Below are 18,144 nucleotides of genomic sequence, written 5' to 3'. Positions count from 1 at the left end.
TTGTTGGTATTTGACGTGTACGCAACAATCCGATCTATTTCTATAGCTCTTCCAAGAGTCCCTTATTTCCTACAGTGTGTCATGGTTCACCCGGTCAGAGTGTGTGTATAGTGAGATGTATTACTTGAGGTGATTACGGCTGTTTTATTGTTTTCCACACACTCATTTCTTGCAATAAAAAAATGTTCATTGATAACAAAGTTGTCGAAATGTATATTAATCGTTTGATATTCTGGGTTGTAGGTTTGAGTCAACTGTGTATAATGCCACTGACGTCAGTGCTAAACTCATAGTTGCCATCTTTTGGCGGACTTTGCAGGGTGCGTCGCGAATTGTGTCCGTCATTGGTTACGTGTTGCTTATTCGTCGGAATCTAAATTGTCTTATTGTCTAATGACAATACTTCAGAATATGATATTGTTACGAGCAAATGTATGATGAAAACATTATACTGAAACACACATTTTGAAACCCACACTCTCCCTCTCTCTCTGTCTGTCTGTCTCTCTCTCTGCCTCTCTTTCTCCCCTCTCCCTCCCTCTAACACCCTCTCTCTCCATCTGTCTCTCCCCACTCTCTCTCCCTCTCCTCTCTCTCATTCCCGCTCTGTCTCTATGTCTCCCTCCCTCCCTCTCTCTGTGTGAATATCTTGGGCTCCAACTCATGTTGTTTATGACAAAAGTCATCCACAGACACCATGAATAGATCATGTACTTGAAGATAGAATATGCATACGTAGACATGTCTTTTCGGAATGGATTCGAAATGGATTTTAGCCTTTGTGACGTTAATCAGAGTGACATAATGAAAAAGTAAATAGTGATTTTAAACAATTCCCAGTAATCCTTGTTGTATTGTTGTCCACTTGTAGGATGAAATCGTGGACTGACTCAATAACGTATGTAGTATAAGCATGTGTCAGTTTATACAGGGAAAGTACGTCAAAGTATTTCAGGTACAAAGTGACCTAAGTGTTGCCTTATGGTCCTCATGATACACTGCGGCTTCGCCAACTTCATATGGCCGGGCTCATTTAGCAGGAATATGTATTTGACAATCCAGTATTTTGAAATGGTCCTGGCAAAATCGCACACCACACGAACAGAGAATGCCGGTGACACTGCATAATGTCCTATAATTCAACCTTGAGACACTTTGGTAATGGGCGGAAAAAACTTTCAAGAAACATGCAACTGTCATCAAATCATTTTTTCTGGACGTGTTGCTCTTAACCCGATATTAGCATCTCCATCAGATGACAACATGGTACAATACACTGCTGTAATCAACAAATGTGTCCCGTCTTTCCACACATGCTCTGTGATCCAATATGTCTGTGTAAATCAATAACAGAGTAACTGTAAACGTAGCAGCTGTTAAACATAACGGTACTTTACCTACATATGTATACGTACACAAGAGCACACGCACCTGTTTGTATTGCGGCAGTAACTTTTACTTTTCATGTATATATATATACAAGACTCGTGATCTGTGAAAGTAAGTTAATGATGCACGTGCAAGCTGAAGGGGCTGGACGTTCATTGTGTTGTTACTATTTGACTTAATAAGAACGGATAAGCTTATGGAACGGGTGGCCCAGTCGTCTAAGGCGCCGCGATTCGCCGTGCAGAGTTGCATCCCTTGGGCACGCCAGAAACCCATAATTGTGGGCTCGAATCCCGGTTCGCCCCGAACCATACCCGTGCTCGTTGGTTTCACCGAAGTGCTAAACGTCTGAGACCTGCATCACTTTGGGCTTTCCTCCCACATTAAGCTGACACGCCGCGATATAACTGGAATACTGTTAAAAGCGGCGTTAAACCAAATTCACTCACTCACTATGACTGCAGACGCTTCAATGAGTTTTGTCGTAGTTCAGTGATATGTTACTGTTAATGTTTATACATGCAAAGGTAGTACATGCTCAAGTCACAATATGACAGCAAAAGCGGAGGGACGAAGGTGCAAAGATGGCTAATAATCAGAATGCCTTCTACAGCGTTGTCTGGATTGTCTGGTTCATCGATCACTTGATTGTCTGGTTTGTTGAAATCTCGCTGTCGCATGACAGGAGGACTGCTGTGTCCGGCAATAAATACTTACTTTTTTATGCAAATTGTGTGAATAGCGTGTGCTACTGGTAGGACAGGATAGGCTTACCCTTTTTGCGAACGCCTGGTGTCATCACTGATTTTCAGCGGTCCATTGATATAATTTTCATAGCAATATTGTCATTTACGGCAAATGGAATCTGTTACATGATCAAACCAATGTTGTGACGAACCTTCCACGATCAGGGGAGTCACCTGTGACGTCACCATGAGAAGACAGGGTATTGCTTCGATTAGTACTACGACAGCCGTCCTGAAGCGGCCCTGGCAACTCAATCTGTCAACCAGAACCGTGAGGAACGTCTTTAGAACAGCAGAAATGGCCCCCAGAAGAAACATCAAGCGCCCCCTACTGGCAATCGGTATCAGAGGTGACGTTTGGCATGGTGTTTAGCACGACGGATATGAGAACTTGGCGGAACATGTATTGGTCTGAGGGAGTAGGTTCCCGCTCCATGTTACGGAAGGGCGAGTCAGGGTTTGGAGCACAGGAATAATGACACCCAGGAACATCAGGCCAACTGGTCCTTATGGGGGAGGCTCGGTAATGATTTGGGTATGTATCTCACACAAATGGTGGCTGGACCTTGTCGCCATACTTGTGTACCCAAGTAATCGTGGACTGATGACGTCACCACAAATAGTGATGACGTCATGATGACATGGCCGCCTCCTGTAAGAAATCATCTGTATTAAAACCTAATCTGAAGCAATCCGCTCTCCATCATAGATGTAACAGTAATCAGTACATCCGACATGCCCTGAAACCAGTTGTCGTCCACCATTTTGACAGCCATCAGTCACCACAAGACCACAGTTAGGGCGACAGCGCCAGGCCCCCTCGTTCCCGGGCAGCGGCAGCCTACCTTCAGAACAATGCTGTGACGACTATCTATGCTTTTGCTCCCAGGAGTCCAGGTCTAAATCCGCTGGAGCTAATTTGGTCTACGAACCTCTTGTACGGAGTCGGCATAAGCATATATATGTACAACACATGTACAGCAAATGTACGGGAGTAAAAAACAGCTCGTTATATCCGGCAGTTCGTTATACGGGCGTCGCTTATAAGCGTAGTTTACTGTATTTCATTAGTCATTAAAAATATTCTTGGGTGCCTAACTCTGGGATGCAACGTTCAAGCCACTATCCCGGCCATGCAGTTTACCAACCCTTCCCATTTAACACACAACGCCTTCTTCTTACAACGGACAACTTTTATTTGTACCCTTAGTCACAATAATCTCAAACAAGGCAGCATACAGCGAATATGTCCCTCGGATCAATGTGGCATTCGCTGAATTCTGGACAGACCCGGGAACGTGAACCCCTCCCACAGAAATACTCTTCCCCCTTGTCGTCCACCAGGGGGACTCCTGTTGGACACTGAGCTGAAGATGGACAGAAACACAGCCTCGTGTAAGTTCAAACAAAGCACACATTGTCTTTATTAATACATATAATAATGGTGTTCACGCCGCAGTCAGAAATATACCAGCAAAATATGCAACTGTACTAAATATTCGAGTGTTAACTAAGTACAAGCTGCTCATAGTGTAAGCAGCCACCTTTGTCGTTGGGGTACATGTCACTCCAAGCTTCACTACAGATATACCAACAGCTTGACTACAGTCACTCCAAGCTTCACTTCAAACACATCAACAGCTTGACTACAGACACACCAACAGCTTTACTACAGACACATCAACAGCTTGACTACAGACACACCAACAGCTTCCCTACAGACACACCAACAGCTTGACTACAGACACATCAACAGCTTGACTACAGACACATCAACAGCTTCCCTACAGACACACCAACAGCTTGACTACATATAGAATAATGTATTCACAACAGTCACGCCAACAGACATACTGACATGTTCACTACAGGTATGCCAGATTGAACACAACATATGTAATACAAGTTTTATGAGAGACATACCAACGTGTTCATTACAGACAAACTCACAGCTTAACATCAGACAAACGACTATGCTCAAGACAGACACATCAACAGGTTTTCTACAGATTTGATCATAACAGACATAGCAGCTTGTTCACAGCAGATATGATGACAGGTTCACTATAGACACACCAACAACTTCACTATAGACACACCAACAACTTCACATTAGACATACCAACAACTTCACATCAGACACACCAACAGTTTCACAACAGACACACAAACAACTTCACATCAGACACACCAACAACTTCACATCATACACACCAACAACTTCACATCAGACATATCAACAACTTCACATCATACACACCAACAACTTCACATCAGACATATCAACATGTTTACTATAGACACACCAACAACTTCACATCAGACATATCAACATGTTTACTACAGACATACAATTGAGTTCACAACGAACACCATAATCCTCACTACAGATACGATTCCAGGTGCACCACAGACAAAATAACAATATTTTCACTACATATATACCAATATGTGTATATAATACCAGATATACCAAATGGTCATCAAACGCTTTCAAAAACGATCGCGACATACATACTACCTTGATATACTACCTTGACATACTACCTTGATATACTACCTTGATATACTAACAGGGGCACAACAGATATAACAACAGCTTCACAACCAACACACCTATATGTTCACAACACATACGCACTGCAGCTTCACTACGGACATACCTACAGGTTCACATCACACACACACTACAGCTTCACTACATAAAGAATATTCATTCATTCATTAATTCATTCATTCATACACACTACAGCTTCACTACAGACATACCTACATGTTCAAAGCACAAAGGCACTATAGCTTCACTACAGACATACTTACATGTTCACATCAGATACACACTACAGCTTCACTACAGACATACCAACATGTTCACATCACATACACACTACATATTCACTACAGACATACCTACATGTTCACATCACATAAAAACTATAGCTTCACCACAAACATACCTATATACTCACATCACATACACACTATAGCTTCACTACATACATACCTACATGTTCAAATCACATACACACTACAGCTTCACTACAGACATACCTACATGTTCACATCACATAAACACTATAGCTTCACCACAAACATACCTATATACACACATCGCATACACACTACAGCTTCACTACATACATACCTATATATTCACAACACATAAACACTACAGCTTCACTACAGACATACCTACAGGTTCACAACACATACACACTACAACTTCACCACAGACATACCTACATGTTCACAACACATAAACACTATAGCTTCACCACAAACTTACCTATATGTTCACATCACATACACACTACAGCTTCACTACAGACATACCTACAGGTTCACAACACAAACACACTACATATTCACTACAGATATACCTACAGGTTCACAACATATACACACTACAGCTTCACTACAGACATACCTACAGGTTCAAAACACATACACACTACAGCTTCACTACAGACATACCTACATCTTCACATCACATACACACTACAGCTTCACTACAGACATACCTATATATTCACAAGACATACACACTACAGCTTCACTACAGATATATACATGTTCACATCACATACACACTACAGCTTCACTACAGACATACCTACATGTTCACATCACATACACACTACAGCTTCACTACAGACATACCTACATGTTCACATCACATACACACTACAGCTTCACTACACACATACCTACAGGTTCATAACACATACATACTACAGCTTCACTACAGACATACCTACATGTTCACATCACATACACACTACAGCTTCACCACAAACACACCTATATATTCACAAAACATACACACTACAGCTTCACTACAGACATGCCTACATGTTCACATCACATAAACACTATAGCTTCACCACAAACATACCTTTATACTCACATCACATACACACTAAAGCTTCACTACAGACATACCTACATGTTCACATCACATAAACACTATAGCTTCACCACAAACATACCTATATACTCACATCACATACACACTATAGCTTCACTACAGACATACCTACATGTTCACAACACATACACACTACAGTTTCACTACAGACATACCTACATGTTCACATCAAATACACACTACAGCTTCACTACAGACATACCTACATGTTCACATCACATACACACTACAGCTTCACTACAGACATACCAACATGTTCACATCACATAAACACTATAGCTTCACCACAAACATACCTATATACACACATCACATACACACTACAGCTTCACTACATACATACCTATATATTCACAAGACATACAGACTACAGCTTCACTACAGATATACATCTTCACATCACATACACACTGCAGCTTCACTACAGACATACCTACATGTTCACATCACATACACACTACAGCTTCACTACAGACATACCTACAGGTTCACATCACATACACACTACAGCTTCACTACAGACATACCTACATGTTCACAACACATACACACTATAGCTTCACTACAGACATACCTACATGTTCACATCACATAAACACTATTGCTTGACCACAAACATACCTATATACACACATCACATACACACTACAGCTTCACTACATACATACCTACATGTTCACAACACATACACACTACTGCTTCACTACAGACATACCTACATGTTCACAACACATACACAAGACAGCTTCACTACAGACATACCTACAGGTTCACAACACATAAACACTATAGCTTCACCACAAACATACCTATATATTCACATTACATACACACTACAGCTTCACTACAGACATACCTACATGTTCACAACACATACACACTACAGCTGCACTACATACATACATACATGTTCACATCACATACACACTGCAGCTTTACTACAGACATACCTACAGGTTCACAACACATACACACTACATATTCACTACAGACATACCTACAGGTTCACAACACATACACACTACAGCTTCACTACAGACATACCTACAGGTTCACAACACATACACACTACTTCTTCACTACAGACATACCTACATGTTCACATCACATACACACTACAGCTTCACTACAGACATACCTATATATTCACAAGACATACACACTACAGCTTCACTACAGATATATACATGTTCACATCACATACACACTACAGCTTCACTACAGAGATACCTACATGTTCACATCACATCACATACACACTACAGCTTCACTACAGACATACCTATATATTCACAACACATACACACTACATATTCACTACAGACATACCTACATGTTCACATCACATCACATACACACTGCAGCTTCACTACAGACATACATACATGTTCACAACACATACACACTACAGTTTCGCAATAGACACGGTGTACATATTATCTTTAGATTTCATCACTGAAAGTATGACGCTTGAACTCACCCCTGGAATGCGACAACATGGCGAGGTAAACAAGGGCAGAAACCTGGAACAGACATGACAGACATCAATGACAAGGAACAAATCGCTGAACTTTGATTGTCTGTGAATCTGAATGTGAATGGCAACATGGCCAGCACTGGGCTCCTGTACTTACCAAGAGGACAACACGAGCCGCCATCTTGCCGTTACAGTCTTTGTTAGTCCAATGTGTTTCTTGTCGTTTAACACTGCGGAACAGCTGTCGCAACCTGTTCAACAGGTTGCTCAACATTCATGTGTAATGAATAGGCGAGGTGGGTCGAGAAGAAATGCGGTGTTAACGTCGCGATCAAGAATTTTGTAATTGTATGGTGACGTGCATGTACTTGAGTCTGTGTGTGTGGACGACTGTGCGTCCGGACAACTGCTGGTTTTATAGCGCTAGCCCACTGAGATACCACTCTGCAGTTTTAACATGGATACCCCACTCAGACACAAGATACTGACTCTCATCCCAACCAGTCTTTGATTTATCTCAGGCAGGGTAACAACAAGTACCACCATTAAGCGACCCGGTATCGAACTACCGACATTCCCCCTCTCCTGGTAGTCACTCTATCCACCCGACTGTGGAGACGGGCTTCGGGCAGACGCTCTAACTGGACTGTGGAAGCGGTTGTATAGATCAGGAAAGATCAGAAGATAATTTTGAGGTACAAATTATAAGGGGTTTTTGGACTAAAATAAACAAAATAGTATTACTTCCCAGTATTTGTTATGGCGTATAGTATCGGATACCTCTGGAGTTTTGTATGACAAGAAGTAACAACCGAATACTTGTCTCAAAACAGAATTATAAAATTTTCCTGCTGATACAACGTCACTCAAATACCTTGTGTATTGTTTATAAATTCCAACATGTCAGACAAACCAGTGATTGATGATAAGCGCATCGCCATGCGCCGTCGGGGTACGATGACATCACATGAACAACCTGTCAAAGCCAGAGCTGCCAATCCAGCTCATTGTCAGTCGCCTGTTACGAATAACGTTCGTGTATGTAGGACGTGCTGTGTGAACTAATGAATTGAAAGTTTCACAATACCGAATATTTACATTGCATGATCCAGGTAAGAGATACACTGTCTACAGAACGATCATTGATCGCAGGTTCCAGGAGCTTATATCTCGTGATATATAAGATATGAATTCAGCCCAGCTGTCAGAGCTCATATCCTCTACAATAGGGGTTATACCACCTAGTGATGTCACAAGTTTTACTTCGTCATCTGCGCAGTCCTCAATACACATATATTGTTCGGGGTTTAAAGTGTCAAATAGATGTTCATGGAGGGTGTCCTGTGCATTAGCTAAAGCTGTACAACATTTACATTTGTAATCTATGTGGGATACCGGGCTCCATATATTTGATATACCTATCAATTCTCTCTAACAAGATCTTTTCATTTTTTTGCAGCAACGTCCTGTGTACCTCAGATAAGTCTTAGGTCTTAGTTTGTTTACAGCCCTGTAGAATCCAGCAATATCTAATTCACCTGCTGAGCTTATTTTTACATATTTTTCTTTTCTTATCTTTAACAACGCCGAAAAACACATTTAGCCAGTTTATATAGGATATACGGGTCGCTACCGGCATCCTGAGGCCTGCCTTCTGCTGACCACACTCGTTTTGCCTGGCGCATCTGGTAATAATTAAAGTCAAGATTCGAACTCTTCCAGTAAGGTTTCAGGTGCGGTCTATAGTGTCCACGTGGTGTGAACCTTGCAGCAGACGTATCTGGTGCACTGCAGCTCCTGTACCAAACACATAACACATGTACGATACATCAGCCTTAATGATGTTCGTGTTTGTCTGTGTTTTGGCGTAAATAGGAGGGCCAGTTGTGTCTACGCGTCGTGCGTGATACATTTACAAAATAACTGCCCTGTCAGCAGGACAGATAGTCACTCGGATTAATTGTTCAACTGAGGTGGCACTTGTCACACCATGGCAGGTTGATGGTCTTGTCTGTACTTGTTGCCTGATAACAGTGATATATTTAGCACGGAATTCGTCCTATATACATGGTGTAATCTGGAGTTTGATCAGATGTACTAGCTGTGATTGATCAGTTGTTGGAGTAAACTGCTAAACCAGATATACAACGTGTCAAGAAAAACTGAATATTTCTGAGAAGATGCCGGAAGTCACAAAACAACTATTTAGCACTGGTTGATGTCTCTGTTCAAAATACGGTTGATTACAGTTTTCCTCAGGTCAATGATTGACTGCTCATTTGTAATTTTAGGATGATTTCAAAAGTCCTGAGCATAATTTATGGACATGGAATTAAAGAATATTTTCTCCAGCATTATTGGATACAAGGTCCATTGTCTCACCTTACATTGACATACTGGCTTCTGATTGGTTAAAGAGTGGGTCATTATTTCCCATGTACCCCGCTGAGAAATAAATCGGAACACACCTAATGCAACTTGCTTATCTCGCACAAGTATCTTTGAGCTGAAATAAACCGATGTTTATCCGAATGCATAAGGTAAAGGGAAGCACATTGTGATCGTTTGCGTCGTCTGCTAGCTGTCGAAATGGCTAATTTCAAGCGTTTTATCTAGTGAAGCTTCGGACATATATTCCGGGTCAGTATGAATGGATGTCGATGAGATAAATTCGTTGTTAACCGATCCCTTGGGGCATATGGTGTCATGTACCCAGTGTGTGAGCGTATAAATCACGAACCCCATATCGATACAAATACGTGTGTGTGTTTATATCACTCAAAACAGGTACATGGCATATACATGTAATCGATGATCTGATTGGTATTAGCAGGTATAAAAACTAAGTAATGATCAATGTCAAAGTACTTGCAATTCGAGTGTATAGTCCATTATAATATATCTAATTTTTTAAGCATTACACAACGCTGAATGCTTTCTCCGGCATCTCTCACTCACATTCAGATTCTCCCCGTTGAGTGAAACATGACATCGTTTTGTTTTACAAGACAATACAAGACAAGAGGTGTATTCAGTATACAGGCATATGACCAACAGTACAGATAGAAATAATAAGGACACCAGCTCGCGGTTAGGTAGTGGGGATACAGTCTACACACAGGATCTAGTATCTACAATATGCCATGGTCATCAATTCAAGTAATTTATGGTATTGCATGTATATCAAATTAAAGTGATGGCTACCTAAAGTTGTCCCACTTGAAGCGTTCATAGAATAATCTTGAGACGTTGTATCCCTTGAAGCATTCATAAAATACCCATTTGAATTTTGTTTGTTTGTGTGTTGTTTAACGCCGGATTCAGCAATATTCAAACAAGATGATGGCGGTCTGTAAATAATCGAGTCTGATAAGACAATCCGGTGATTGACTTCATGAGCATCGGTCTACGCAATTGGAATACGATTACATGCATCAACCAAGTCAGCGAGCCTGACCACCCGATTCCGTTAGTCGCCTTTTACGGCAAGCATGGGTTGATTGCCCATTTGAAACATCACTGAAATACATATTTCATGACCAAAGCCATTGATTGATTAGGCCTACATTATTTGAAGCTTAAAATATAAATATGAGATATTTTGCATGTGAAATCTTGGCAAATGTTTCGAATATGAAGGAATATTTCCTACATATGTTAGAATCTGGTCTTCATCTTAAATTTGTCCAAGATAACCGTTACTACACACACAATCAAGTTTTTGGACATCTTGTCTCCTTCTGTACAGATTTATCTGTTAAAGTTATGGAATGATGTTCCTAATTTACAAAGAGCTCTAATGAGTGAGCTATCCTGAAGGTCAACGCTGGTGCACGTGTGACTATAAATCGGCCTGAGTACTTGAAAACTCTGATGTACTTGTCGATTCATGCCACAATTGTGAACAAATATACATTAATCTTTGACAACCCTGTAGCAAAAAGTAAGTGTCTGACATCAGACACCTAATATAATTTATTTTGTCTCTCCTTAGCACCCAAACATTTAAGCTTTTATCAAACAAACCTATACGTTATTTCGAGAACAAATGGTATCATCACTATTTTATAGTGATTCTTAACCAAATGCACCTGACATAGTCAGAATCCTACAAACGACTACGCTTTAAGCAAATCTGTCTTGTGAATATGAAAGGGATTTTGTTTTATTCAGTGGTAACATGTTAACCATGTTCCATAACCTTAAGAAATTATTCTTAAAAATGAAATTTCTAAGATGCTTCCGAAAAAGAGCAAAGGCGCCGACAGTACCATATTCTGCGATAAAGTATACGTCAGAGTGGGCTGACGTCATGACGCTGTTCAAGTTACCTCCCACTGTCACATAAGGCATCCTTGGTAACACTGTTCTATCATTCCTGTCAAAGAGGGCGCACACAACATCTTTTAACGATGGTGAAACAGTGTCTGATAATGAGTCCAATAAGACATTTGACAATTTTGAGAAGGTAAAATAGTCACGGGCGTGTCAAGAAAATAGTGACAATTACCCCTTAAAACGTTAAAAACTCTCTTCGTACCTTGTCAAACGAATCCCAACAAATGATGCTTTCTTTCCTCATCCAATTTCGAAACAGAAGTCGGATTGTCAACAGCCCATGGGTGAATACAGTTTACAACGGATGACGTCCGCCATCTCCCTCACCGTTACTCTAACCGTACAACAAACACACGTGTCCTCGCCACAGCAGCCACAAAGTTGTCCGAGGTGAGCATTGTCTGTCACAGTCTGACAGTGTCAATGGACACAGAACCCGTGACGATCAGGGTCAGAATTGATCTTCAGCAACCCATGCTTGTCGTAAGAGGTGACTAACGGGATCGGGTGGTCGGGCTCCCTGACATGGTTGGTGCGTGTTATCGTATCCCAATTTCTTGGATCGATGCTAATAACGTCAATCCCTGAATTGTCTGGCCCAGACTCGATTCACAGACCGCCGTCATATAGCTGGAATATTGCTGAGTGCGGCTTTAAACAACAAACAAACAACATAATTGGAGTAGATAGATTTACCCCCAAAGGCCTCTTACATGCCGTTATCTATACAGATTCAATTTTTTTAAATCTACCCCCGTATTTAAGCGCCATGAAGTAGAACTGGGGCAACCGTTGTGTCAAATATCTCAAAGAACAGGTCATAATGAATTGGCTTTAATTTATATGGCAGTCTCAAAACATTGAACAATATCTTCTTAGCCTGTCTAGTAGCATTTCCTATATGTGGGACCCAGGAGAAAGTTTTACTGAGAGTAGCCCGCAAGTCTTTATAACATGAAACACATTCCAGCACTCTTCACTTCTCGCCAGAATATCTCCTTTTATAAAAAATACAACTTTTGTCTTATCCAGGTTAATAGTTAGTTGGTAGTTACAGCAATATTGTTCTATGACCCAACTTGCCTCTGGAATTCAGAAATAAGAATAACATCATCAGCGAAAAGTGAAAGGATGTCTGGATGAAACTGGATACCGTAACTCCACGATGTTTTGATTTCCTCTGCCAATAAACATCGAAAAAAAGTGGGGACTGAGTCCACAGCTATGGGTTTTCAATGTGGCGACCAGCACCAGCACAAGGCTATGGGGTCGGTTTCAACAGCATGGGTCAACACGTGATAGGCCAAGGTCGGGACGACCAAGGGTGACCAACCCCGCCCAAGATCGTTACATCCGACTGCACCAGCTACATGACAGGACGACCACAGCCATCTAAACCGCACCCCAAATACCCGGACTGCGGAGAGGTTCCGGCCACACCGTACGAAATCGTTTAAGAGCAGCAGATCTACGAGCAAGACGTCCTGTTCGACACGTCATATTGAGTCGACAACATCGTCAACAACGACTGCACTGTTGTCGTCAACACAGGGTATGGTCTCAACTGCGATGAAGAGATGTCTGGTTCAACGACGAATCTCGAATCTCCTCCGTCGAGGGGATGGACGTCGTTACGCCGGAAACAGCGTACAGGTGGTGGACGTTTGATGGGGTAGCGTTATGATGTGTGCGGATATCTCTCATCGTGGCAGGACAGGTTTGGTCCATATCCAGGGCAATCTTACGGCTCAACGATACATCAACGAAATTCTCCTACCACACGTCCTCCCAATTGCCGCCGACGGCAACGATGTATTCCAGCAGAACAACGCTCGACCGCATACAGCATGGATCACAAGAGCCTGTCTACACAGCAACAACGTTGCTCCCCTCCAGATCCCAGGACATACGCGTTATTGATGGTAGCTGACCTTCACCTTGGACTTTTCCGATGTACCGATAACTGAGATGACTACAATAACCAAGTATTCTCTCCGAAACATTTTTGCTCACTGCCTTTACGGTTCCTCGTATAAATGTATTTCCCTACCTCACACAGCGGTTTTTTTAAAGAGTATACTTTACTATGGTCAGTTGTATTCAACAAACCGTTGTCTGATCAGAATACAACTGTCTTCTCCTCACTGCCACAGTAGTAAACGCATTCCGGACTTGAATGTTATTATCTAGAGAATCCCTGTTCTTACACCGACGGAACACATGGACAAGTTTGATTCTCTCACAACAAAGAAACTCACACTCTTTATCAAACGACCTCTGTGGTTTAGACCTTCAAAAATCAGCAGTTACTTTTATACTGCTAGAAACACAACATATAGCGTCAGTAACGATATCAACGGCATTATCTAAATCATCCAATACTAAATCAGTAAAAGTGTCAAACAGGGAAATAACCACATCAGAGAGTGGGTTTGCTCTGAAGCAGTCCCGTTTTCAATCGTCCCAAACATAGCGGTAATCAACACGGGATGCACGTGCTTTCTCTGCATCAGAGTCTACCGGTACAGAGTCACGTGACAGCAGTGAGCGTGCAGACGGAAGGTGACGGGAGTGGGATCGGGATACAATATCCAACCGTGTGCATAAAGAAACACTTGAAGAGATGACATAACATAATCGACAACACTAGACTCATTCGTACTAGTAAACGTAAAATCACTCCAAAGCTACAAACATTCAGTGCTGTATCCAAGTATTTGCACTATTCACAAATTTGCTCTGGGGTAGACATATAATTTATACCAGCTAGCACAGATCATAAACGCAAAGATATATAAGATTCGAACGAATTATTTCGAAACTTGTAAAGGAAAAGAAAGCTATCATCGTAAAGAGATCAGCATAAGATACTGATGGAAAGTGTTAATGAAAACTTAATGCAATGAATATAATGGGGTTTAAATTACCTAAATGGGTGACGTACATATATTCTGATTTATCTAACCTGTAAGAGACAAGTATGTTACTCCCACACAGTGTAATGAGTTAAAGATATTTATGGCATGTCTAGCGCTCAGTTACATGTCCTAACATTAGTTGATAAGATTGTAATTCTTCCTTTTTTCTTAACACCTTAAATCTGAACGAGCTTTGAATATTAAAGCTTGTTTGTTTTTGTTTAACGCCGCACTAAGCAATATTCTATCTATAAGACGGCCGCTCGTACATAATCGTGACACCACCAGGCAAACCAGTAATTGATATGGTAAACAACGATCCATTATTATTATTATTATTATTATTATTATTATTATTATTATCATTATTATTATTATTATTATTATTATCAGTCATTATAGAAGGAGCTATAAAATGTGTTTCAAGCTTTGAAAAGACAATGTCAAATTTGCCACATTGCCACGCTTAACGGCGTATGTCTGAGAAATTCATTATTGAAATTACTTTAATCACAAAAAACACTTTTGTCTTTCGTCAGTTTTCTTCATCTAACTTTAATATCTTATTTAAAACTAAATAATTTACAAACAGAACATGAAAAGTTGAGAATGAATGAGTTGAATAGCCTGCCAAGTATACTTTTGTACAAAAGTACATACTAGTATTTGTATGAAAGAGGTTCACTCCTTTTACAACAGGAGTAAGGGAGCGCTGCTGTAACGCCTACATCAATTCTACAGGAAGATGCTGGTAAAATAAGAGTTATCGTTCTTGTTTGAAGTAGTCCATACGCCAGTATGGAAACTATTTAAAAGGCAGTACTGAGAAGTTGACGGATGACAAACAGGACACAACATATGGATAACAACTTCTTTAATACTGTCAACGCGCATGTGTTGACGGGGAATTAGCTCTTGGGGGAATAAAGGACAAAATCGACATCACTGTCCCGGAACGCTTTATGCACAACATGTAAACAATAAACAACAATTGCACAATGAGCGGAATACCTGCTCTGACAACACAAACACAGCAATGAGCAGACTTTCCAGCTCAGGCGTACGAGAGGTGCTCTTCCCGTGTCTTTAACGGAGCTTGCCCATATGTTATGGGTGCTATGCCCAAGGAAAATAATAATCCTTAATTCCGACATCAAAATTCTGAAATGCTGAATACCGCTGTGCTGTTAATTACTTAATACTGACATACAATATACATGTGTGTGGGTGGATAACCCAAGAAAATCCCTAATCTGCATTCAAAGTCCAAGACAATACTTTCAATTTTGTACCAAACTGTGCACATTAAAAACTTGTAACGAATGATAAATTTGGTCGTTTAGATTTTTGAAATTACGAGTCTAACTTTCAGGTGTGACACGATAACCCTACAGCTTAGGTTTGTCTGGGCCCTAGCTGTATCTATATGTCTGGCGTTGCCTAGAGACATTTCCAAGATTCCCTACACAATAACTTCAAAGATCTAGCGTGACTAAACATGGAATTGGAGTATATTGCACATATAAAAATTAATTTTGGAAAGACACATTTTGGCATTAATATACTGGCTTTGATTAAACATACCTGGTTGAACTTATCAACAGTCACACATCATATATCCTGGATTGAGTCCATGTAAGTAAACACAAATTAGTAAGTCCCAATGAGATATCTTGTACACAGTGTCCATCTTGTAGGTGCCCGTGAGGCGGTTTCTGTATGATCTGCATCATGATGGCTGTGGTCAGGATCACTGCGGGATAGGCGTTTATACTTCCTTGGTCCTGTGTATGAACGAAATCTTGAGAGATTCGGAGAGATTCCTGTTGTTTTCTTCAATCTTGTTTCTTCATGGCTCGAGTTGATGATTGTTCTTCAGGGTGGTAGGCACACAGAGAGGTTACGGGATCGGGAGTAAGCTCAAAAGTTACTCCAGCCGGATTCTAACACCAGTTGTCAACGCGCATGTGTTGACGGGGAATTAGCTCTTGGGGGAATAAAGGACAAAATCGACATCACTGTCCCGGAACGCTTTATGCACAACATGTAAACAATAAACAACAATTGCACAATGAGCGGAATACCTGCTCTGACAACACAAACACAGCAATGAGCAGACTTTCCAGCTCAGGCGTACGAGAGGTGAGCGGAGCTCCAGCTCACCTCAGGGCGTTTCCTACGAGCAGCATATCCTGCTCGAGGTCGTCCCTATGCCAGCACTCGGAATACCAAGCCTGACTAACACACTAGTAACTGTGTAATGGTAGCACATATATAGTAATGAACAACAATGGACAGACAAAGAGACAACGACGTTGCTTTGGACATATGGGCGTGATAAACAAACACAGTTCATGGGATGATCAATTAGGGCAATAAATGCCATACTATAAAAAGCAGTAGTTAAAGGGAAGTGATATGGTAGTCCAGGCTGACTGACAGTCAAAATACAATGAAATGTTGGTGAGGATTAACAACGGGGATTAGCGCCTAAAACGTAATGACAATTAAGTTATGGAGACATGGCTACAGGGTAAATTGCCCTTGAAGTCAAATGTACTGCAGACAATGGTAGTCATAAATCAGTCGCTATGACAATACTGTAAAAAGCGACGTTTCGGTAAAGATCCTTATACCGTTGTCAAGCAATACTGAATGAGGGACATTGTACAGAATATGTATAGTAGGTGGAGGATTAACAGTAACAACAACTGCTTGCATGAGTTGGATAACTTGAGTAGGTAATGACAACAGAAGGATAATACTGTTAAACATGATGGACAGAGAGCACCTATGTCCCAAAGAGAGACGAAAAATTAAAAAAAAACTAACGACAGTGCACAAAATAATAATGAACGAATGTGCCTCATATCTAAATGATTTGTTACCCCACAATAGATCAGCTGCTTCAAATTATAACCCACGTAACAAACAGAACATGACTGTACCTTTCGCCAGAACAAGTACATTTCAGAAATCATTTATTGTAGACTCTTTAATGGAAATCACAAAATGAAAATGTTAAAAATGGTATCTTTGTAGCTGAATTAAAAACAAAAATGTACCAAAATGTTATTAAATCTCCATATTTTTTCAGTTATGGAAAGCATGAAATTAATATTATACACTCAAGACTTAGACAAAGATGTAGCAATCTAAATGATGATTTATTTAGGTTTAATTTGTCAGGCACTATTTCTTGCTCTTGTGGTTCCCCATGCGAAAATGCTTTTCACTATTTTATTGAATATGAAAATATACCTCAATAAGACAATCTTAAATCTTAAGACAATCCTACATGAGATTAAACAAATGTGACATGCATACTGTCTCTCTCATGCAACTCGT

At 40.7% G+C, this 18,144-nt stretch overlaps 1 protein-coding gene across 1 annotated transcript; it reads right to left on the bottom strand.

The window, feature by feature from the left end:
- Window positions 1–3,292: 3,292 nt before the first annotated feature.
- On the bottom strand, window positions 3,293–7,930 carry LOC139474603 (uncharacterized). Its single transcript, XM_071257676.1, has 3 exons — window positions 7,698–7,930; window positions 7,544–7,586; window positions 3,293–3,502 (listed from the first exon to the last, which is right to left on the bottom strand). Exons 1-3 carry the CDS (start codon window positions 7,812–7,814, stop codon window positions 3,357–3,359), a joined length of 306 nt encoding a protein of 101 aa, XP_071113777.1. The 5' UTR covers window positions 7,815–7,930; the 3' UTR covers window positions 3,293–3,356.
- Between the last annotated feature and the right edge of the window lie 10,214 nt (window positions 7,931–18,144).

Source organism: Haliotis cracherodii, unplaced genomic scaffold (genome assembly GCF_022045235.1).
Source record: "Haliotis cracherodii isolate W230 unplaced genomic scaffold, xgHalCrac1.p SCAF_3, whole genome shotgun sequence".
NCBI classification, from domain to species: Eukaryota; Metazoa; Mollusca; class Gastropoda; order Lepetellida; family Haliotidae; genus Haliotis; species Haliotis cracherodii.
Note: the sequence above shows the minus strand (reverse complement) of the source record. Positions and strands in the feature narration are given on the sequence as shown.

Excerpts from the sequence above, each read along its gene's own strand:
- LOC139474603 (XM_071257676.1), bottom strand. The coding sequence starts at position 7,814 with ATGTTGAGCAACCTGTTGAACAGGTTGCGACAGCTGTTCCGCAGTGTT. Across the intron at positions 7,587-7,697 it reads CGGCTCGTGTTGTCCTCTTG|GTTTCTGCCCTTGTTTACCT; the intron begins GTAAGTACAGGA and ends TGTCTGTTCCAG. Across the intron at positions 3,503-7,543 it reads CATGTTGTCGCATTCCAGGG|CTCAGTGTCCAACAGGAGTC; the intron begins GTGAGTTCAAGC and ends GTCCATCTTCAG.